Genomic DNA, 25,106 nt, shown 5'->3' on the forward strand with positions numbered 1-25,106 from the left:
ATTGTTATGAGATGACAGTAAACAGAGTTTCAATAAAGTTATGCACAAAAAACTTAACTTAATAAACGACTGCACCAGTTGATGCAATATACCCATGATATAGCAATCAAAGAGTTATTTAACAATTTGGTGTTCAAGATCACACATTGGTTCCATTATAGACCTTTTTTTTAAAAAAATGAATTCAGCAAGCCACAATTAACTAGCAAATTTCAAATTGGTGTACTGTATCAAATTAGAGGCAGGGAAAATCCAATTAGCAACCAGAATAGTTGCACAGTGACAGGTTAAACATTATTAAGCCAAGGAACTCATTGTCATATTTAGCATATTGAACAAGTGCACAACTCAAATTCAAGGACAATTATCCATATCGCTCTACTGACACCCGTGTCCTGGCTGAAGGGGATGTGATATCATTGCTGAAATTATGCTATTGTAGTTAGGAGATTTTCCACCTTCCAGCAACTGCAGCTGTCAGGCTGAAGACTACCATCACGGCTAAAAATTAGAATGATTTTGTTATTCTACTCCCATTTACAAAACAATGACAGCAACACGAAAATGATAACTTGGGCACACTCACCTAACAAGCATAACCTATGAAACAATGTGATTCTGCAGGTCTCCTCATCTTTGGCCTAAGTGATATGAGTCACCAGAATTCCAGTAAATACTTCGCTGGAACGCAACACACAATAGAGAAGCTATTCCAAAGCCATCTTTAACTGAAGCCATTACCTAAATTTTCTACAACACAATTGTCAGGATTCAAAAACAACACTCCTCCAAGCACGTTTAAAATTTTGTAATAACCTATTCTTTAATCTTTCAGTTAGAAATTACTCACAAATCCACCGAAAACTTTAAAACCCTTAATACCAACATCCATGACAACTTCATGTGACAGAGAAAGCTCAGGGACAAAAGGCTATAAGAACATTTTGCTCTTTTATCATAATAGATCATGCTATTATTTTTTAATATTTAGTCACCAATATAAATTCACTAAAATATTCCACACTAATCTTTCCAATTCAATTCTAAAATTATTTTTTCTGATAAACCTGCTTCATATGAAGCACAATAGACTGTTGGAGGAATAAGTTCATAAAGGCCATTATATGAATCGCATCAGTGTACAACTCATCGATGAGTATGATGTGGAGTCATGTAATACATCAATAAATTGCTGTCAAAGCGGTTCTTGTTTTATTTTGTGTATTACCAAATCTAATTTCTTACTCATTTACTAAGTTGTGAAATTATTGAATTGTTTTGCAAACAGAAATCATAATTTTAGACAAAAGCTTGTAATATTCTTCACTTTCATTGATGGATCAAGATTATTTTGTATACAAGATACAAATTGACCAATAGTGCCTCAGTTTCAGTTGGATCCTTGGTAAAATAAGAAAAAGTTGTGTTTTTAACCACAAGTTCGGTGACCTGATACGAAGGAGAATAGTCAGAAGTTTAGAAGATTCCACTTCACCAGTAAGAAGGAGCACAGGTTAAACAGAAGAAAGAAAATGAAATTAGAAATGCTCCACTGCTTTTTCTCATACATCCACCTGAATTTACTAATGCTACAAATTTTATTTCGTTTTCAAAGAAAACCAACTTTGGATGGGCTGGATCAACTCCTTAAATGGCCATCCAGAAAAGCAAAAGCTGAGAGGACCACAAAGGAGCACAGCAAAATGCTCATAAACTGCGTCTTAAAATTTGCCACTTTATTCAAAGCAGTTTGAGTAACAAAATAACGTGTTATATTCTTATTGGTTATATATTATTATGCTGTATTATGGGGCTATAACTGAGTAGCAGAATTGACTGGGCTGCAGTTTCAGTAAATATTTTAAGCAAAACTGACAGATGCCTGGGAATATAGTAAGGCTTACATTGAGAGCATCATATTGACATCCTGATTTAATCAAAATATTGGAAACTGGTGCTTAATTACAGCAAGTGTTTTCTATGATGTGCAATAATCACAGGGATAGTCTTGGTTATTCTTGGTAAGCTTCATTCGCCTATCAATGCTATCAACACTGCCCTCTACCACGACCAACCCTACCAAAGCTATACACTAATCTCAAAACCAGTTCTTTCAAAGCTATGTTTCACCCATTCATGCAACATTTTCCAACCCAAAGCCCCATTTTATAATCTCCACTCCAACACTAGCCTACTGTGCACCCCACAAATTGTACAACTATCAAAGTCCTTAATTTACTACAGTACATCTACTCTCATTTAATATATCCCTGAACAAGCTCAGCCTGTCTTACTTTCTTTGTGTTAGAGTTGTTTTGCTAGATCAGAATAAACCAAGAAGTGAAAACTGTTCTTTTGGAAGAATTAGTAAACATAATGCCAAAAAGGCTGAAAGAAAACTGTCGAAAAAAAGGAAACAGTGAGAAAGAAAACTGTACAGAAAGGTAAAATTTTTTAAATGGCTTGTGTTTTGTCAAACGCATTTCTTCAGGAGATTGCAGGAAACAAGAGCGTGGAGAGTGGAGGAGTAGTCAACCAATTACAACAAAAAAATGTGAATTATGCAAATTGATTCCCACATTGCATATTTAATCCAGTACTGATATGTTTCTTGCTTTGACGTTGATAAGTGCAACAAAACAAAAGTCTTACAAAAGTTTTGAAGAGCCTCAACCATAAAGTGCACTTGCTGCAATAATTGACCATCTACATACAACATGAAAATACAGGCACATCACACCACAGCACAAAATAATACACTAACTTCCACCTGTTTGCCAGTTAAAAGAATGAGGCACCACCCTTCCTGGTTCATCAAGGTTATCACCAAAACACCTTGACTGACAGTAAAGAAAACATAAATAAAAGCCAGAAATCAAAGGAAAGTGCTATAACTTCATAAGAGTCTTCAAAGTATAATCAAGGATGTAAAACACAAAACATGCATTTGTATCTCCATAAAATATTTTAAAAGATCTAAACACGTGTTAACTGTTAAATAGTGATGTGTGTATGAAAACAAATCAGTCACTCCTATTACCAGTTTTAATAATTTTGAACAAGAAAGAAGTTGGCCAAGTATTTGCTCGTCAAAAGAAATCTTTAATATCCACTTGAACATGGAGACGCAAGTTTGGTTTCATGTTTAATCTAAGTTTGGTAATCCTCTTTCTCAGTGCTGCACTTAACACATCACTTAGATCACAAACTCACCATATCATTGTTAAGTTCTTTTTGCGTGGTTTCACACCCAAGATGCAATTCACATACACCAATTTCTGCAAACAGTTAAAATTTAATAAAGCTTGTACAAGCTAGATGACCCTTCTGATACCCTTCGCAGGCATGAAAAGTCGAGTCAGAAGAGTGACCCTGAACAAAGAAAAGACATCCCCTTTATACAGGTCAGTTCGCAATGCTTACAGGTAATCTGACCACTCATTCCCCCACCTCCCCCAAAAATACATTACCCCAGGGACAATGGTAGGATGATCTCATCCTATGAGATAATGCAAATGCTCATGCCCAAATCCTGGGGAATCGTTATGCAGACAATTTCCTGACTCAGTGATTCCCCAAGACAATGTAGGTGTCCTAGTGAGAATGTGTATATGGTATAAACAGGCAGGGAAAGAGTTAAGTTCTAAGTTTTGAGAAACAAGAGATTCAACTGAGCATGACTCAGATCAGGTAAGAACTTACAATTAACAATGGGGTGCTAGAGGCAAGGGTAATGGGTAAACAAGGTGGCAAAACAGACATTATGTACAGCCTTTTAACAATATTGAAAGCATTCAGCATGTAAGGTCAGTTAACAAGGGAAAAAGTATCCATTGTATGAGTCCAGTTAACAAAGTTAAGAACACCCATTAAATGACAGTAAAGGACTGGGCCCCTGCTATCGACACTCATTGATTGCAACAATCACACAATTAATACGTATGTTGCCTTATCTGGATGCTCCTTCCTGGAAAACAACTATATAATTCATTGAGAAGCTGCTGCTCAAGACAAGACCGCGAACTTGTGTCCCTGTGCACATGGGCGATCGTTCTCTCTCTCCAGGGCCTGCAATAAAGGAAGGTTAAACTGCTGTCTCCCCAAGCATTTTGCTTCGACTGAAGGGGGAATGGGACAACAGTACTGGCGTAGATGGCAGGATTCAAATGGATACCTACGATCGGATGATGCCAGCGGTCACCTGGAACATCTGTGTTTAAGTGGGATTCGAGTTTTCTGTGTTTAAGTGGGATTCAATTAGTGAGTATCATTGTCAAATCTGAAACTGTTAAAGTACCTTTCGGCAAATGGGACAGACACTTGATAAATCCGGTCTTTTATCCCCGTTAGAAAAGTCTTTCGTGATAATCTTCATGATGAGTTAAATTATCGTAGATTGAGCGTCCAACTGAACAAATTGTTGGGAAATGAATAATGGCCATTGGGGGGAATTTGGGATCTAGATAAATGTTCAAAAGCAGAGATGAAGGTGTGGAAGTCTAATGTTTCGCAAGAATGGAACGGTTTAATTACTAATTGGAAAACGGTGGCCACTTGAATAAATGAAAAATCCCACCAAATTTCTTGGGAACACACTGCTAAACGTAAAAATATTCCTACTACTGATGATTAAGGGAAAACCTATCATTGGGAGGTTTTGAAGGCATTATGTGAAATGTACAGTCTTAAATCTAAATCTGCTAAAGACAAAAGTGAGAAAAGTGTCTCTCAGGCACCACTAGATGCCAGGCTTTACTTGATAGTGGAGAAGATTCTAACGAAAATTGTTTGCCCCGTAACCATCCTACAGCACCGACGGTGAACCTTTACCCCAAATCTGAATCACCTCCACCCTACAATCAGTCCCAGAATCCCCCCTTCCCACCCTCCCCCCACAACAAACCTCCGCCACAGCTCCTCTAATTATTCCCCGAACTCCCTTTCCAGCCTTAAAGGCTCAACCCAGTAATGCTATTACCCCAGTCACATACACTGATCCTATCTATTGCTGGACTCTTAGTCATTCTAATCACAGTAAATCAAAATTGAAGCCTATTCCTAATACCCTCCCACCCACCAGCCAGAGTGGTTCCCAGAAACGTCAACAAAACATGTATTTGACTGGGTGCCCAAGTCTTCACTCTCCGAGTAGTGGGCCCAAATTGGACTCTGATGCTGGCTTCCCCATGAACACTGTTGTTATGACTAATCGCCTGATAGCAGGTTCCACCACCCAGAACCTGAACCACTGCACCAAGTACCCAATCCGGATCCTAACGCCGTAGATCAAAGGCCCACAATCCCCATCTGTATCCCATGGAAACCACAGGGAATGTGGATGATTAAGAATGATGGCCCAGACAAAAAGACCCAACCCGAATATTTTATTGAACATCTCATGAGTACTAACCGAATCTAGCAAGCCACATCCTGGACCTTTTTAGTCTCTGTTGCATGACGCTCACTTCTGGCGAGCATGAAAAATGGCAACAGTCTTTGGGTAACCATGCGACTTGGGAAGCTTATGCTGCTGCCGTCCCAAGAGTAAATGGTCAGACAGATGCAATTCGAAATGCCTTGTGCTGCACTCTTCAAAAACCCATTGATCATACTAAAATTCTAAACTGTAAACCTCAAAGATGAAGACAGTTCTGTTCCACTTATACCACCTATGCTGGCAATACCTCCTCTAATGTGGGTAACATCTCCGACCAGTTAAATGCACTCTTAATTCATTGTCTCTCTAACGAAATCGGTAAATCCATCTGTACTCATGCCCTAGATTGGTCAGAAAAACGTAGGTCCCAGATGAAATTACTGGTCACCCATTTCTTGAGTTTGAATAAGTCTGGCCCGCCTGTGTATGTTAAGCACGGAATGGTTCAGAGACCTGTCTGCGATATGGCCCCACAATATGACATTGCAGCCTATCAAATGGAACCACTGCCCTGTGCCCCAGGATGGGCTAATCCATACAGCCACGGCTATGCCACATACCCTAATGGTCCTGTGATAACCCCCATACACCTTTTCGTCCTGGCCCGGAGACCTCTATGTGTCCCCTAGATATATTGTTTCACCTGTGGTTCCTTTGGCCACTGGAGGCATGACTGTCCACATAGAGAGCCCTTTGTCAGGCCCATCGGATGCCATCCCCCCTGCAACGACAGGCCCAGGCAGAACCCCGACCGCCATGCCCCTCTCTCCACCCACAACCCATTTTCTCACTGGCATTCGGCAGATAAGACCCCTGTCTAGAAAAACAGAATTTTTCCCGTCCTCACCACCTCTTCTGAGGAGGAGCCCATCCCTTACCGTTGGGTCAAGAGTGCCTGATTACCCTTCCTCTTAGATAAAGGTCTATATCCTCTATGCTAAATGCCAACGTCTGCTCACAGTGCCAATTCCCCTTAACTGATTAAAAAAAAACTGCTCCTCTTGGGCCTTTCCTCCCAGGTCCAGGAATTCCCCTTGATTTCTAAACTCACAGTCCATTGTGGGCAACAGAGTTCACTTATTCAGTTTGCAGTCACTCCCTCTCTCGGCTTTAACCTTGTTGGTAGAGACATTCTCTGCAATTTGAATCTACCAGTCACTTGTGCGAATGGGAGGGAATTAGTACTCCTAGTATTACTGACCATCACGCCCTTTGGGTACATAGACCACCCCAATGGTGGTCCTTGGACATCTCCGACTTTTCCCTGCCTCCTGACGTATCCCCACCCAGTGAAAAATTCAAACCTCACGTTACTGTTGCATACAATCCTTATGGACGTTCTGATATACTGAAGGCCCTGTTTGCCCCTTAGGATGGAACTTTCCCGTTATGATCTATGCTCTTGTCAACGGCAATGCTGGGTCTGTGCTTGCTGTTAAAGTGCCTAGTTTCATTTGGCACCAGTCACCGGGCGTCAGCCCCCACGTGTACAATGCTTGTGCTGGACAGTCATGTGGCCCGTGAAATTGTGCCTATGGTTTTTAATGCCCTGGCTAATACCAACCCTGCACTCTGCAGTAGTCCACAACGGTTCAGATGGGATACTATTCTCTGCTACTCCTTGTTAAGTTTATGGCATGGAACCCTCCATCACCATCAGCCTTCCACTGACCCCACCTCCTCCCCCACCACTCAAGGTCTGGGCTAAATCCAAGACAGACGTTGAGTTGACCTTGGATGATTCTGTCATCATAAGCCTCCTGGAAAATATTAGGCCCCCACGCGTCTCACAGTATCCCCTGAAAAAGAAAGCAACAAACGGAGTCTGCCCCCGATAAAGTCCCTCTTGCAACAAGGTGCCCTTTCCCTTGCCTTTCACCTTGTAATACCCCAATCCTCAGCATTCCCAAGCCAGAGACACCTGACTGGTGTCTCGTTCAGGACCTTTGGTCCATGAACAACATTATTGCGCCCCTCCATGCCACCATAATGGGGCAGGCTCCACTGCAGCCAGCCAGTTCACCATCACTGATTTACAGCATGCCTTTTTCTCTATCCCTCCACATGAAGAGTCACAGTACTTCTTTGCTTTCACATTTGAAGACAGACAGTATACCTGGACCCGTTCACCCAAGGTTTTATCCACTCCCCCACCATTTTCTCTCAAACACTGTGGCCAACTCTGAGACTTGGAAATCCTCCCTGGTCGAATATGTTGATGACTTACTTTTTGCAAGTAATTCCAATGAAGCCAATAACGCTGACACAAACTTCCTTTTCATGCGCTAAGTAAGGTTAAACGTGGTCAATCAGAAGTCAAGTTTTTGGGTATTTTACTACATGCTTAGAACAGCTCTCTCACCAGGACAGAGTGTGCCCTATCACCCTAACCCCTACTCTGGGAAAGCCCAAACAGATGCATAAATTTCTTGGATTAATTCATTTCTGCAGGCAATGGATCTCAAATGTCGCTCTCCTTACGAAAATCCTGAGTCCACTGGCCTTGTCCAATGTAGCCTCATGTTTCACTTTCAGTTGGGAACAGTTAAATGCATTTGAGTCTTTAAAGGCTGCCCTTTCTTCCCCACCAGTGCTGGGACAACCTTTATATGACCAACCCTTTTACTTCTATGTGTCCATTGTTGATGGCTGTGCATCTGCCATCCTGACACAGTCCCATGGTGGCAGCAAGCGACCCACAGCTTATTTTTTTTCGGCCCAACTCAACCTAGTCGCCCTCTGGTTCCCCCCCCCCGCACCCAGATTCTGCCTATCATTTACCTTATGGCCACTGCTGCAGCGAACCTGACCCTCCAGCAGACTGTCACTGTCTTCCCATATGATCACAGCCCTTCTGACAATTCATGAAACACAGCTTCTGTCACAGGCACACCTTAGTAAATATGAGATAGCCCTACTTCACAACCGTTTCTTGACCTTTGCCTACTATACAACCATTAATCCTGCTACATTTGTTACTCATTCTCCCAAAGAATTCTCCGAACCCCCTCATTCATGTCCAGAACTAAATCACTTCTTGACCAGCCCTCGTCAAGATTTAACCGATGTGTCCCTGGTCACTCCCTGATCTCATGTTTTACATTGACAGCTCTGCTTCAGTTTCTACGAATGACAGACGCCTCTCCGATTATGCTGTTGTCTCTGACTCAGCAGCATTGTGCCCGGCTGTCTCTGCATGGAAAGTGGAACTTTTTGCCCTTACACATGCCTGCATTTTGGCTACGGACAAAAGTGGCAATCTCCACACTGATTCTCGTTATGCCTTCGGTGTAGCCCATGACTTTGGGGCCCTGTGGGCTCAGAGAGGGTTCCACACTTCCTCAGGCACTTCCATCTCCAACACCCGTGTATACTGAAAATCTCTTACGAGCCATCCTTCTCTCCAAAAAGCTAGCCATCAAATGTGTTGCTCACCTTCACAAAGGTAGTGCTGTTACACAAAGGCCAATCTGGCAGCCAAGCAGGCCGCAGCCTCACAACCCTGGGTAGTAGACATAGATGCACATTTTATGCCAGTTCTCCATGGCTAAGGAGGTTCAGACATGTTCACTATTTCACAACTTCAGGGGGACACCCCTGCCGCAGAAAAGGATATATGGCAGAAACATTGTTGTATATAATCCCGGCACAGGTTTCTGGCAAACCCCGGCTGGACAAACATGCATTCCAGAGACCTTCTACCTTTACTCGTTGACAATCTACACACAGACAGACACTCACTTGGGAAAGGAGGAAATGTGTATGCTCTTATTATGAAGATGGTGGGGCCCAGACCTAAGTAAGGCAGCTGGGACCAGACATTGTCTTATATGCCAGAGGGTTTACCCAGGAAAACTGATTCAATGTACCAAAGGAAGAACTCCAATTCCAAGTGGCCCCTTTCGACATTTTACAACTGGACTTCATACAATTACAAGTACAGTGCTATAAATATTGCTCTGTTATCACAGATACATTCAGCAAATGGATAGAGGCTTTCCCAACAACCAATAACAAAGCATCTACAGTGACCCAAATTCTCCTGAAAGAAACAATTCCCCACTTTGATATGCCTCAATGACTATCATTTGATAATAGACTCCATTTTACTGGAAAGATCAGCCAAGAACTGGGTACCATCCTCAACATTGACCAACAGTTCCATTGCGCATATCATTCTATGGCAGCAGGAATAGTGGACTATGCAAATGGAACTCTGAAGGACAAACTTACTAAACTTACTCTACAACCATGACTACATGAGCATTACTCCCCAGGTCTCACAGCAGCTGAAATAATATATGGTTGCCCTGGACGAGCTCCACAGGACGGCAACCAGGTCCCACCACCCCAGATTGATCAGCATGTAATGGGAAAAGAAATGCAGCACTATTTCAAACAACTAACAATGTCTCTCAAGTCTCTCCACTCTCAGATGAAGGAAATCATCAAACCACACACCCCCATCCGCCTCCGATTACAACAGTGACTGGGAAGGAGAAGAAACAGGTGAGTGGGTCTTAATCTGAGACTGGGAAAGGCCGAAGCTGGGACCTCATTGGAAAGGACCATTCCAGGTGTTGCTCCAAACCCCCACCGCGGTGAAGGTTAAAGGAAAGGATCGCTGGATTCATCTGAACGACTGTAAACAGTGGGTGATGGACCAAAAGGAGAAGGAAAAGGATTAAGAACGTCTGATTAAAAAAAAGAACTTTAATCTGTACCTCTGTATTGTCGACCCTGCTATTGATACATTGCATGCTTCTACACTTGCCTCTGACAAGGTGACAGGATGGGGTTGTCAAGAGAGCTTAGCAGGAATATGTCTACTTCTCTCTAACCAAGGTATCGAAGGGAGGGTCAAGATTTGCAGCAGGGTAGACATAATCAGGTCCATCATTTATGCAGGGGAGACGTTCTCACTTGTAACGATATGCAAGGGAACCCATTTGGGATATGGAATGTTACTAAAATCGATTACTGTAATGGACTGCTTGCCCAAACAGATCGCAAGCTGATCCTGGACCAAAGAAATCTGTGGCAACTCCCCTGCAAGTTTGACTTTACCTGCAGAAGAGACCCTGGAAGAGAGAGATCATCACTTACTATATGACAGGAAGTGCTATGGGGAGGACCTGGAAAATAAACCTTCCCTGTAAGAAACATCCCCTCCCCCCCTCCATGTCCATGACTCAGTCCCGCAGAGCCCTCCCCTATATGGAACAATCTGTACTGACTACCCAGGAATACATGGTCAGCAATTATTTCTACCAAGCCTATTAATGGCTGTACGGCCATGGCACCGTTGCTTGCTTCCCCCAGCCCAGTGGAGTGAACTCTCCCTTCTCGATTTTTCCTCAGTGGGACTGCAGCCTACATATCAGTGTGCTCTGGCCAGTAACAGTTTGCCACAGTCCCAAAGAATAACTCTTCAGTACGAACCTGCACAGGCCCCCGTGGCAGACTGCATTATCTTCCCCAACCTTCTGACCACATGGACAGGGATTGGCTAAAGGGAGATATATGGCAAAGAGGGAAACTCCCCAGTAACCACTTGGGATATGAAAGATGGGATGGGATGGGATGTTCAGAAGTGTGCATCTGCATTGAAAAAACCCTTGCCTTTACCGCTCCTGCCACCTTCACAAGTGCGGACCTATTCAGGATATGCAAGGTGTAAATTGCCAATGCAACAGATCCAATTGTATTCCCTTCAAAAGAGGGGAACAGCTGCTATGTGGAAAAAATCAATCATACCACCTTACAGTGGATGACCATGCCTTTGCCCTTCCCCAAAATAGAGAAGGGGTTAAGGAAGCTTCGTGTCCCACTGGCACCACATTTGCCTGGATTAATCATGGTTACTCTCACGATAAGGGCTGTTTAGAAACACTTTTTGCAGACCAACCTTCTCCTTCTTCAGCAGTATGGCCTAGAGTCCCCAGATAGAGCTTGTAAGGAGGCCTATGGTGTATTAGCGATCATTAGCAGAGGGATTGAATTCAAGAGTCGTGAAGTGATGTTGCAGCTGTACAGGACTTTGGTTAGGCCACATTTGGAGTACTGTGTGCAGTTCTGGTCACCTCACTTTAGGAAAGATGTGGAAGCTTTGGAGAGGGTGCAGAGAAGATTTACCAGGATGTTGCCTGGAATGGAGAATAGGTCGTACGAGGACAGGTTGAGAGTTCTTGGCCTTTTCTCGTTGGAACGGCAAAGGATGAGGGGTGACTTGATAGAGGTTTATAAGATGATCAGAGGAATAGACAGAGTAGACAGTCAGAAACTTTTTCCCCGGATACAACAGAATGTTACAAGGGGACATAAATTTAAGGTGAAGGGTGGAAGGTATAGGGGAGATGTCAGGGGTGGGTTCTTTACCTAGAGAGTGGTGGGGGCATGGAATGCGCTGCCTGTGGGAGTGGTAGAGTCAGAATCATTGGCGACCTTTAAGCAGCAATTGGATAGGTACATGGATGGGTGCTTAATCTAGGATAGATGTTCGACACAACATCGTGGGCCGAAGGGCCTGTTCTGTGCTGTATTGTTCTACGTTCTATGTTCTACCCCCACTCGGTGGCCATTAACACCCTACTTCCCAGGACTGCACCCTGTCTGGGGCATTAGGAACCAGCACGTGGCCGCCAGAAACGTGATACCTCTGAGAAATTTTGCGCTGCAGGACAGGCAGCTGGTTACAATGCAGCAGGCCTTTTCTCCCTTGGGACTTCTGGGGCTAACATGGCCGCCCACAACCGCAACTATCTCACATGCGAACTTACCGTGTTGGGCAACGCTACCCGAGGGGAACTCAAGGACATCACCCAACCTGAACCGACTCAGACCTTTCTCCATGCAAATTCGCTATGCATTGGATCACTTCCTTGCCCGCCAGGACAAATCTATCACGGGTCTGGACAACGTCACCGCTAATGTCACTTGCTATATCCAGAAGACAGATGAATAATTAGGAGGGTAAGGGATGAGCTGGGTGGGGGGACTGGGGGCTCGGAGGGTGGAAGAACCATAAGACATAGGAGTGGAAGTAAGGCCATCAACCCATCGAGTCCACTCCGCCATTCAATCATGGCTAATGGGCATTTCAATTCCACTTACCAGCATTCTCTCTGTAGCCCTTAATTCCTTGTGACATCAAAAATTTATCAATCTCTGCCTTGAAGACATTTATCGTCCCGGCCTCCACTGCACTCCGGCAATGAATTCCATAGGTCCACCACTCTCTGGCTGAAGAAACGTCTCCGCATTTCTGTTCTGAATTGACCCCCTGTAACTCTAAGGCTGTGTCCACGGGTCCTAGTCTCTTCGCCTAACGGAAACAATTTCCTAGTGTCCACCCTTTCCAAGCCATGTATTACCTTGTAAGTTTCTATTAAATCTCCCCTTAATCTTCTAAACGCCAATGAATACAATCCCAGGATCCTCAGCCGTTCTTTGTATGTTAGACCTATCATTCCAGGGATCATCCGTGTGAATCTCTGCTGGACACGTTCCAGTGCAAGTATGTCCTTCCTGAGGTGTGGGGACCAAAACTGGACACAATACTCCAAATGGGGCCTAACCAAAGCTTTATAAAGTCTCAGTAGCACAACGGTGCTTTTATATTCCAACCCTCTTGAAATAAATGACAACATTGCATTCGCTTTCTTAATCACGGACTCAACCTGCATGTTTGCCTTTAGAGAATCCTCGACTAGCACTCCCAGATCTCTTTGTACTTTGGCTTCACGAATTTTCTCACCATTTAGAAAGTAGTCTATGCTTTTATTCTTTTTTCCAAAGTGCAAGACCTCGCATTTGCTCACGTTTAATTCCATCAGCCATTTCCTGGACCACTCTCCCAAACTGTCCAGATCGTTCTGCAGCCTCCCCACTTCCTCAGTACTACCTGCCTGTCCACCTAACTTCATATCATCGGCAAACTTCGCTAGAATGCCCCCAGTCCCTTCATCCAGATCATTAATATATAATGTGAACAGCTGCAGCCCCAACACTGAACCCTGCGAGACACCGCTTGCCATTCCGAAAAAGAACCTTTTATCCCAACTCTCTGCTTTCTGTCAGACAGCCAATCCTCAATCCATACCAGTAGCTCACCTCGAACACCATGGGCCCTCACTTTGCTCAGCAGCCTCCCCTGTGGCACCTTATCAAAGGCCTTTTGGAAGTCTAGATAGACCACATCCACCGGGTTTCCCTGGTCAAACCTACTTGTCACCTCTTCAAAGAATTCCAAACAGATTTGTCAGACATGACCTCCCCTTACTAAATCCATGTTGACTTGTTCTAATCAGACTCTGCTCTTCCAAGAATTTAGAAACCTCATCCTTAATGATGGATTCTAGAACTTGACCAACAACCGAGGTTAGGCTAATTGGCCTATAATTTTCCATCTTTTGTCTTGATCGTTTCTTGAACAAGGGCGTAACAACAGCAATCTTCCGATCATCCGGGACTTTCCATGGCAAGTTAACATGGTTATTTACGCAGGAGTAATTATAATTGGAATCTTCCTTCAAATAGCTATTCTGAAATGTATCTTACATCGAATGATAGAAATATTCCCTGCATGGAGTCTAACAAGATGGCCTTTGGTGACCCAATACCCAGCTATTGAGGATTTATATGACAACAGGACTGACATTTGCTCCTATGCCATTGGTTATCATGAAATGATAAAAGGAGGGAATGAGAATGGCAATAGGGTATAATCAGACAGGAAAAGAGTTAAGTTCTGAGTTTTGTGAATCAAGAGATTCAGCTGAGCATGACTCAGATCAGTAAAAGCTTAGAGTTAACAATGAGGTACTGGAGACAAGAGTAATGGGTTAACAAGGTGGAAAAGCAGTCATTATGTAAAGCCATTTAACAATATTGAAAGCATTCAGTATGCAAAGTCAGCTAACAAGGGGAAAAGTATCCACTGTATGAGTCCAGTTAAAGCTAAGAACACACATTGCATGACAGTAAAGTGCTTGGCCTCTGCTATCAATACTCGTTGATTGTAACGAGTATCGAATTAATACGTATGTTGCCTTATCTGGATGCTCCTGCCTGTAAAATGGCTATATAATTCATTGAGAAGCTATTGTTCGAGAGAAGACCGTGATCTCATGTCCTGTGCACATGTGCAATCATTTTCTCTCTCTCCCGCCAGGGCCTGGAATAAAGGAAGGTAAAACTACTGTGTCCAAGCGTTTTGCTTTGACTAAAGGGGGAATGGGACAACACTGCAAATGAGTTCTGGCTCCACTTTTTCCTCAGATAATGTAGGTATGATAGGCCTCAGCATCGGGGATGATCATGCAAGCGAACCGGATTGGCTGGAGATGGTTATGAAAGTATGGAAGAGATTAAATGATAGTTTAATTTGATAATAGGAGGGGGGAGTATGACTGCCTAAATGGAGTAGGTGTCATTTGCATTCCTGCATGAATGTCATCCCCACCCATTTTCAGAACATTCAGTCAGTGCAGTTTAACCCTTCACTATTACTTTAACGTCCAGAGAGATATTTCCATTTAAACTTTTAACATTACGTCATGGGACTCAATGTAACAAATCCCAAAAAGAAATCAATATCAGATATGTTGCTTAAGTATGTCACCCAGTTAAGCTATGGATTTATAACACACTAGAACAATTGTCAAATGCATATTATATAGAAGAAGCTGAAACTGAATCCATTTATCATCCAATTAGCCCCGTAACAAAAATTTGAATAGGACAAAAAAAAACATTTTAAACCTTTACAAATCAGTGACACTATAAGATAGAAGCAACTAGCTAATCATCCTATGAAATCATAATGATTTGGGTAGCCAGGCAGGAAGAATAGGCAACTACAGCTCAGTCTTTAAAGGCTTACAAACTTTTGTTGGCAGACAAATTTTACATTATGCATTCACAACCAACAAACCAGTGTTTCCAGCATCTGCAATACTGTGCTTTTATTAAAGTCCTCTTTATGTCTGCTTGCATATTGTGCAGTATTGTTTAATCAACCTATTCAGATAGGTCATAACACACCTCTGGGCAGATGGAATTTGAACAAGGACCATCTGGCCCAGAGGAGGGAGAATACCACTGCCACAAGGCCCCTCGAATATATACTTTAAAAATCATTTTTTAATTAACGTATTCAAGCATTTGATGACACACCTTTGGTGCACGTAGGACATGACCTTTCCTGTCTGGCCCAAAGGTTGGGAACTCCCCCCCCCAAGATTTCTCAGAAGCGATCACAATGGACTAAAGTCCACATGCTGTCGGTAGTAATAACAACCTGTTTGGGCATTTTATGGTCCACCTCTGGGACAGATAGGACTTGAATCTGTATTTAATGGCAAACAATTTAGGGACACTACCACTGCAACACAAGAGGCATCCAGACTTTATTTTTAAAAAGGTTTTCAGATATGCTATGACACACCTTCACAAAAGGATGACTCAAATCCAGTCATCTAGCTCAGAGGTGGATACGTGACCACAACAGCCCTCTGGACCTGATATTATTTGAACACAGAGGAGTTCCCAATAAATACAAATCACCTGATGCAATTAAACAATCATAATTCACATGCTTAGTACAGTACTGGCAAAAATTCCTTCTCCTTTTAAGTCATGTTCTGAATGTGCTGTCAGTTGTCACAGGGAATAAAGATTGGGAATGTTCATCTCACAACTGACTAGACAAATTACAGACTTGCTCAAAAACGAACGAATCTAAAGATTATTACAAACTGTCACTTCATGTCTCAAAATCAACAGAGAATCAGGAGACAATTACCAACTGCATAGCACACAAAACAAACTTAAAATTAAACAAACAGAATCCCACCTATTCCAATTAATCCTATTTTTGCCTTTTAAGCTGATAAAATCAAAGTCAAGTAGTGTCCAAAACTGAGAATCTGCAAAATTTTATGAAGCTATTTTCCTGAAACAGCGAGGTTCCCTAAGGTCACACCTCTGTCTTTTTAAGCTTACCTGCCTTAAGATCAAAAACTGAAGTTAATATTTTCCATTTACTATTAATATCTCTCCTAGCTCCAAGTAATAATTGATTGGCCTGACTTGCATATAGTCTCAGCAAGTCACCCAATTCTAAGTACTTTAAAAGGGAAGGACTCCAAGGATTAGATTGCTGTAGAGACATAACATTAGTATCAGCTAGGAACATCGTAAACTTAACTCCAATTCCACAGTCTTAATTATGAACAGACCTTCACAGATGTCAGAATGACGAATGCAAACCTTGTGTAAAAGCAGAAATCAACTGAAAGCTGTAATGTTTAACTTATAGCTTTTTTCCATATGCTATATAAAGAGTGTCTGTAATGTTTAACTTTTAACTTTGTTCCTTATTTCTTTCCACCTTAAGTTTTTATACCTAGATACTTGTACTAGGATGGCGCTATGTGTGGTGACAATGAAAACTTTTCACTGCATTCCTGCACTTTTATATTTGAATACACATAACAATAAAGTCTAAATCTTAAACTAGCCTAACTTCAGCTCTAAAAGAACAACGTTCTAATTCATATCAAGCTCCCTACATTATTGCCTTGACTACTTGTCTCTCTGTCTCCCAACCATTGCGAAAAGAGTCCTATTACATAATCTAAGTAAATTAAAAAGTTTTAAATAATCAATGATAATTTTTTTTACACTAAATGAGATTGGTGCAAACAATTATTTTCAAATCTCAAAAATTAAACAAATTGTTTTTCAGCAAACATTGGATTTTACTGCCTTTACAGTTCACTGCTTGATTTAAGAAGTTATTTACCGCACCACTGAAACAGATTGATTTTTTCTCGTAGCACGTCTCTTGGGAAATAGCTACAAAGAGTAACTTGGCAAAATCTGCCGAGATTTTAATGTACATCTGACTGCTGTAGAAACTAATCTGTAATGTGAAGTGGCCAGCTTCCACTTCCATGGGAGCAGCACAGTGCTATAGAAATAATAGATGGCACTTTTGAATGCATGGAAAAGTTTGGAGAACATGTAATCCTGGCTCACGATTGAGAGTGAACTTGACCAGAGGTGCTGACTTTCACATAAAGAGGTCCTACATCTCTTAGATAAACTCAAATACCCAAAGTAGCATTTTGCAGAGCAAAGTGATCATTGCTGATGTGCTGGCCAATCTGATTGCTCATACAACATTGCTGAAACAGATTACTGCATTCTGTTTGCAAGACCTTTCTGCATGCAAACTCAAAGCTGCATTTCCGACATGACAAAAATGACTACACTTCAAAGAGTATTTAACTGGCTGTAAAATCATCTGGTACTTAATAAAGGCACTATATCTTACATCCAGTTAGAGATATTATGTAATCATTTTAAAACTGTTAATCTCTACAATCAATTTCACTTACAAATGCCAGTCACAAAAAAAGGAAATAAAACGTGAAGAGTTAGTTATTTCATAAAATTAGTAGAACAAAACACTGAATGAAAAATATTGGTTATTTATTACTATTTCTTATAATATAATATTTGTGGTTGCTGTTTTAGAAAGTTGGAAGCTTAGAATTCTACAACCTTATTTAATCCCCTGAAATCAAACATCAAGACAAATGAGATTGGTTAATATCTATAGTTAGATTATTCAAAAACTCCAGTCATTTTTTTCTTCCCTAACATCGAAAATCGGAACCAACCAGCGACCAAATATTGCTTCACCATAAAAAAAACTCCATATAATTCCTCACATTTTAACTTGTACATCATTATTGGATAGGCATCTGAGAAAATGCAATTGTGCATGAAACACCCTTCCAATGGTCGAAAAATTAGTCTGTCAAATTACGTATCAAAAGGTAAGCATATATAAACCGGTTTTGTTGCATTTTATCCCCTCGCTGGCTTAACCAACATTCAAAGCAGGAACCACCCGATTACATATGTACATAAAATTTATTAACGCACGAAGAATTTGAGGGGACGCATTGTTTCAAAGCCCCACTGATTATCCCAACCCGTTCAAAACACTTCACCAAATAAAATTCGCATCCAGGAAATAACCGCAATCCATGGTTACAGTTAAATTAGTCTTCACTTCGACATGATTAGTCACAGAAAGGAGGGCTCACCTTCGCAAACAAACCCTTTAACATAAACAAACTGCGAACTTGGAACTGACAGCGGAAGAATAAATAAAATGTGCAATACTCCTTACCATGTCCGCCGGTATACAGCTTGACATTTTTAATAGTATCCGTTTATGAGACGACGACTGCCTGGAATATTCGCAGATCAATCTGTTCAGTCTCCAAACTCCCCCGGCGCAAGGGACGGAATTCAATCCAAAAAGGAAGGGAAAAATAAACAAACAGAAACTCAGAACCAACCACCAGTTCTGTCTTCCCGATTCACAGGAAAAATACGAGGAAGGCTGAGCAAGAAGCGAGAGATGCCCGCGGGAAGGCTCGTCATTAAACGTAAAAATGTGCGGATTGCCCGAACTGTAAACGGAGCAGAGCCGGGCACAAACTTGCTTCCACCGCAAGTTAAAGAGAGGCAGAAGCGGGGAGGGGGGAGGAGGGAGAACACCAAACAGAAATATCCTGTCAAGCAGGCGGCTCACAATCGAGTCAACACTTTTAACACTGACAAAATCAGAATCTCTACGTTGTCCCTTTCATATTCCGGAAAGACAGCTTTGCTAAGTTCTCATTGTGTTCCCCTGCAAGACGACAGCAGTCCAGCCGCTCGTCCTATCATCTTCCCCTCTCAAACTCAATATGGCGTACGGGGAGAAGTCTGATTGCTGATCGACGGGGGGGACTTGCGTTGTTTCCGGTCCAGCGGGCACGCGGGGCATTCCGGGAGTTGAAGTCGGAACCGGCGACGGATTCCGTCCGTATTGAGCGCAGTGGGCAGACGATGTGACTACAACTCCCAGAAGACAGTGCGAACGCAATGCCGCATACGGAACGCATTGGCGATGCCCTCCGTACGGCAGCTGCACGTCTCCGTGTTTCGCGCATGTGCTTGGACATTTAAAGGTGGAGGGCAGTGAGGAGTTAAGATTTAGGATAGTGAACTGATTTTTTTTTGTGTGGCTTTAGTACTTAGCCGTTGTGTAGATGTATTGCGCCGGTTGATATTCATTAAGATGGTGTTAGTTGTAAGAAACAGAGATCAGGTTGTCACTTGGTTGCAGCACCGTGACCTAGGCCGTGCCTGGTTGCTGCACAAACCCAGCGGCTGAGGAACGCTGCTCTTATTCTGCAGCTTTACACCTGCACTTGCTATTTTTTTTTTAACCTACAAAATCAATGTCTGCAGTAACTGTGTGATTGTACAGCGTTATGTTAACCCCCATCTGCGAGCACTGCAGACACTGAAATGCTGCTCTTGAGCTGGACTATCTCTGGCTGACTTATAAATTTCAAAGTGACCAGCAAACAGCATCCAGAATCCTTTCAAACGTTTTAAATTTAGTCAGGTCGATTTTGTACCAACTGCAGTAACTACTGTGAGTGTTCGTTTTCGCTGGTTTATTTCGCGAACATGCAGTCTCTCGGATTTCCCAATCACAAAAAGTGTTACGGTTTGGAGGCCGGCTGTTCGGCCCGTCACATTTTCAAATGAACATTTGGTTCTTGGTCCTTTGACCAGCGGGGACAGTTGCTCCCTATCCAGCCCCGTCATGATTTTGAAAGTCTGTATCAGACCCTCTGTTAACTTTCGCCCACTATTTTAGGCACTTGGGTAATGTCAATCATGTTGAAATCATTAGGTCAGCAAATTAATTTTTCTTCATCCCAAGAGTAAATTTTAACGGTACCAATTAAACTTCAGTTTGACGCCTTTACAACTGACTTTAAGATTCTTGCAAATCGCAATGAAATCAACATAATGTCTTGTAGGTTATTGCATGCAATTATTCCCAGATAAATGTTTAATGTGTTACTTTGTGAGATAGAGTCATAGATATCCTAACCTAATCTACTCCCATTTGCCACCACTTGGCCCATACAGCTCTAAATTCTTCCAATCACATACCCATCCAGATGCCTTTTAAATGTTGTACCAGCCTCCACCACTTCCTCTGGCAACTCATTCTATACCATGTACCACCCTCTTGTGTGAAAAAGTTGCCCCTTAGATCCCTTTTAAATTTTTTCCCTCTCACACTAAACCTATGCCCTCTATTCTGGAATCTCCCACCTCAGAGAAAAGACATTGTCAATTTACCCTATCCATGCACCTCATGATTTTATAAAACACCCCTCAACTTCCAACGCTCCAGGGAAAACAACCCTCGCCTAGTCAACCTCTCCCTTTAGCTCAAATCCTCCAACTCTGGCAACATCCTTGTAAATCTTTTCTGAACACTCTCAAGTTTCACAACATCCTTCTGATAGAAAGGAGATAAGAATTGCACACAATATTCCAAAAGTGACCTAACGAATATCCTGTACATCTATAACATGACCACCCAATTCCTATACACAATACTCTGACCAATAAAGGAAAGCACACCAAATTCTTTCTTCAATATCCTATCTATCCGCAACTCTACTTTCAAGGAACTATGAACCTGCACGCCAAGGTTTCTTTGTTCAGCAACACTCCCCAGCACCTTACCTTCCAGTATAAGTCTTTCAAATCTCTCTTTTCAAAGACATTGTGTTACTTCACTCAGCTCTACTTCAGTGCCCACTCTTGAGTCCTCCACATTTTCTATATTTAAAATCTATCACTGGCTGAATAGGAAATTCCTCCAATTAAATACTGGGAAGACTAAAGCCATTGTTTTCTATCCCTACTGTAAACACTGTTACCAATTTCATTCCAGTCCATGGCATTTGTCTCCTCAAACCCCTCATGCCTTTCAACTCTGATAGTTCAAAAATTTACCTACCTTCACATTAAATACCTTCACTGATCTATCCTCCACAAATGTGTGATAGAGAATTCAAGATATTCAGCACCTTCAGAGAGAAGAAATTTGTTTGCATTTTAAATGTAAATGAATGTCCCCTCATTTTATAACTGTTCCCTTAGTTTGAGATTATCCTACAAGTGGCAACATCTTCTGAAGGTCTGCTTGATCAAGCCTCCTCAAAAAGCTGTCTGTTTCAAAGCATATCTCAGACATTAATGTCATATTACTTCAGATTAGTAAGGACAGAATCAGTTAGTTCTCCACCTGTACACCCATCCGTTATTGTAAAACCAACAACCTGTTCTTGTATCACTTAGTCAGCTGATGTGTCAAGGAATCTAACAGGGAAAGGCATCTTTGCAGAATGGAGATTGTAAAAGCACAGCAGATCTGGCAGCATCTGAGGAGCAGGGGAATTGAAGTTTCAGGCAAAAGCCCTTCATCAGGAATGAGGCTTGTGAGCCAAGGGGGTAGAGAGATAAATGGGAGGAAGGTAGCTGGGAGTGAGATAATTAGATGAAGGTGGAAGTAATAGTGATAGGTCGGAGAGGAGGGTGGAGCAGATAGGTGGAAAGGATGATGGACAGGTAAGACATGTCATGAGGGCGGTAACGAGTTGGAAAGTTTGATCTGGGATAAGGTGGGGAAGAGGAAATGAGGAAACTGATGAAATCCACATTGATGCCATGTGGTTGGAGGGTCTGAAGGCAGAAGATGAGGCGGTTTTCCTCCAGGCATCAGGTCATAGAGTCACAGAGATGTACAGCATGGAAACAGACCCTTCGGTCCAACCTGTCCATGCCAATCAGGTATCCAAACTCAATCTAGTCCCACATGCCAGCACCTGGTCCACATCCCTCCAAATCCTTCTTATTCATATACCCATCCAAATGCCTCTTAAATATTGCAACTGTACCAGCCTCCACCACATCCTCCAGCAGCTCATTCCATACACGTACCACCGTCTGCGTGAAAAGGTTGCCCCTTAGGTCACTTTTATATCTTTTCCCTCTCACCCTAAACCTATGCCCTCTAGTTCTGAACTCCTCGACCCCAAGGAAAAGACTTTGTATATTTATCCTATCCATGCCCCTCATAGTTTTGTAAACCTCTATAAGGTCACCCTTCAGCCTCCGAGGCTCCAGGAAAACCAGCCCCAACCTGTTCAGTCTCTCCCTGTAGCTCAGATTCTCCAGCTCTGGCAACATCTTTGTAAATCTTTTCTGAACCCTTTTAAGTTTCACAACATCTTTCCGATAGGAAGGAGACCAGAATTGCACGCAATATTCCAACAGTGGCCTAACCAATGTCCTGTACAGCCGCAACATGACCTCCCAACTCCTGTACTCAATACTCTGACCAATAAAGGAAAGCATACCAAACGCCTTCTTCACTATCCTATCTACCTGCGACTCCACTTTCAAGGAGCTATGAACCTGCACTTCAAGGTCTCTTTGTTCAGTAACACTCCCTAGGATCTTCCCATTAAGTGTATAAGTCCTGCTAAGATTTGCTTTCCCAAAATGTATTTATCTGAATTAAACTCCATCTGCCACTTCTCAGCCCATTGGCTCATCTGGTCCAGATCCTGTTGTAATCAGAGGCAACCCTCTTCACTGTCCATTACACCTCCAATTTTGGTGTTATCTGCAAACTTACTAACTGTACCTCTTATGCTCGCATCCAAATCATTTATATAAATGACAAAAAGTAGTGGACCCAACACCGATCCGTGTGGCACTCCACTGATCACAGGCCTCCAGTCTGAAAAACAACCCTCCACCACCACCCTCTGTCTCCTACCTTTGAGCCAGTTCTGTATCCAAATGGCTAGTTCTCCCTTTATTCCATGAGATCTAACCTTGCTAACCAGTCTCCCATGGGAATCTTATCGAACATCTTACTGAAGTCCATATAGATCACATCTACCACTCTGCCCTCATCAATCCTCTTTGTTACTTTTTCCAAAAACTCAAATCAAGTCTGTGAGACATGATTTGCATGCACAAAGCCATGTTGACTATTCCGAATCAGTCCTTGCCTTTCCAAATGCATGTACATCCTGTCCCTCAGGATTCCCTCCAACAACTTGCGCACCACTGATGTCGGGCTCACTGGTCTATAGTTCCCTGGCTTGTCCTTACTACCCTTCTTAAAGAGTGTGACCACGTTAGCCAACCTCCCCAGTCTTCCAGCACCTCACCTGTGACTATTGATGATACAAATATCTCAGTAAGAGGCCCCACAATCAGTTCTCTAGTTTCCCACACAGTTCTCGGGTACACCTGATCAGGTCCTGGGAATTTATCCACCTTTAACAGTTTCAAGACATCCAGCACTTCCTCCTTTGTAATATGGACATTTTGCAAGGTGTCACCATTTATTTTCTTACATTCTCTATCTTCCATATCCTTTTCCACAGTAAATACTGATGCAAAATACTCGTTTAGCATCTACCCCATTTTCTGTGGCTCCGCACAAAGGCCACCTTGCTGATCTTTGAGGGCCCCTATTCTCTCCCTAGTTATCCTTTTGTCGTTAATGTATTTAGATTCTCCTTAATTCTGTTTGCCAAAGCAATTTCATGTCTCCTTTTTGCCCTCATGATTTCCCTCTTAAGTATACTCCTACTGCTTTTATACTCTTCTAAGGACTCACTCGATCTATCCTGTCTATACCTCACATATGCTTCCTTTTTTTTAACTAAACTGTCAATTTCTTTAGTCATACAGCATTCCCTAGACCTACCGGCCTTTCCTTTCACCCAAACAGGAATATACTTTCTCTGGACTCTTGTTATCTCATTTCTGATGGCTTCCCATTTTCCAGCCTTCCCTTTACCTGCGAACATCTGCCCCAATCAGCTTTTGAAAATTCTTGCCTAATACTGTCAAAATTGGCCTTTCTCCAATTTAGAACTTCAACTTTTAGATCTGGTCTATCCTTTTCCATCACTATTTAAAATCTAATAGAATTATGGTTGCTGGCTCCAAAGTGCTCCCCCACTGACCTCTCAGTCACCTTCTCTGCCTTATTTCCCAAGAGTAGGTCAGGTTTTGAACCTTCTCTAGTAGGTACATCCACATACTGACTCAGAAAATGTTCTTGTACACACTTAACAAATTCCTCTCCATCTAAACCCTTAACACTATGCCAATCCTAGTCTATGTTTGGAAAATTAAAAGGTGGTTAGGGTTTGGCAATGGAGGAGGCCCAGGACCTGCATGTACTTGGCAGAGTGGAAGGGGGAGTTGAAGTTTTCGGCCACAGGGCAGTGGGGTTGGTTGGTGTGGGTGTCCTGGAGATGTTCTCTGAAGCGCTTTGCAAGTAGGCTTTCTGCCTCCCCAGTGGAGACTATTCTTCATAACCCTTCATCCCTGATGAAGAATCATGCCTGAAACGTCGATTCTGCTGCTTCTCAGATGCCCATTGTTCAAAGTGAATAGCCTGTCAGAACTTTGGAAAGGTGTGCTATTACATCATCTTTGATACTTGCAACATTTTGGTACCTATTCAGTTTCATAAAATAATAGAAAATGAGAGAATTCCTAAATTAGAAGAATGTCAGAGGTTGTTGGTTGGTTCCCTGAGCAAGTTGATATTTTTGCAAACATTTTGTTCCCCTACTGGGTGACATCTTCAGCATTATGTCGCCTCCGGATGAAGCGCTATTGTGATCTGCCCGGAACCTATATGGCTCTGGCTATCATGGCAGCTGGTTTTATTTCCTGTTTTGTACTGTAG

General features: G+C 42.4%; 1 protein-coding gene across 1 annotated transcript in view; it reads right to left on the minus strand.

Annotated features, from left to right (window-relative positions):
* ubl3a (ubiquitin-like 3a) overlaps positions 1 to 19,228 on the minus strand; it is a 97,738-nt gene extending 78,510 nt beyond the window's left edge. The window contains exon 1 of the mRNA XM_060826764.1: positions 18,645 to 19,228. Within this exon, the coding sequence (XP_060682747.1) occupies positions 18,645 to 18,671 (27 nt within the window). The 5' untranslated portion in view covers positions 18,672 to 19,228. The remainder of the gene's footprint in view (positions 1 to 18,644) is intronic.
* Positions 19,229 to 25,106: the final 5,878 nt, after the last annotated feature.

The sequence above is a fragment of the Hemiscyllium ocellatum genome, chromosome 6, assembly GCF_020745735.1.
Source record: "Hemiscyllium ocellatum isolate sHemOce1 chromosome 6, sHemOce1.pat.X.cur, whole genome shotgun sequence".
NCBI lineage: Eukaryota > Metazoa > Chordata > Chondrichthyes > Orectolobiformes > Hemiscylliidae > Hemiscyllium > Hemiscyllium ocellatum.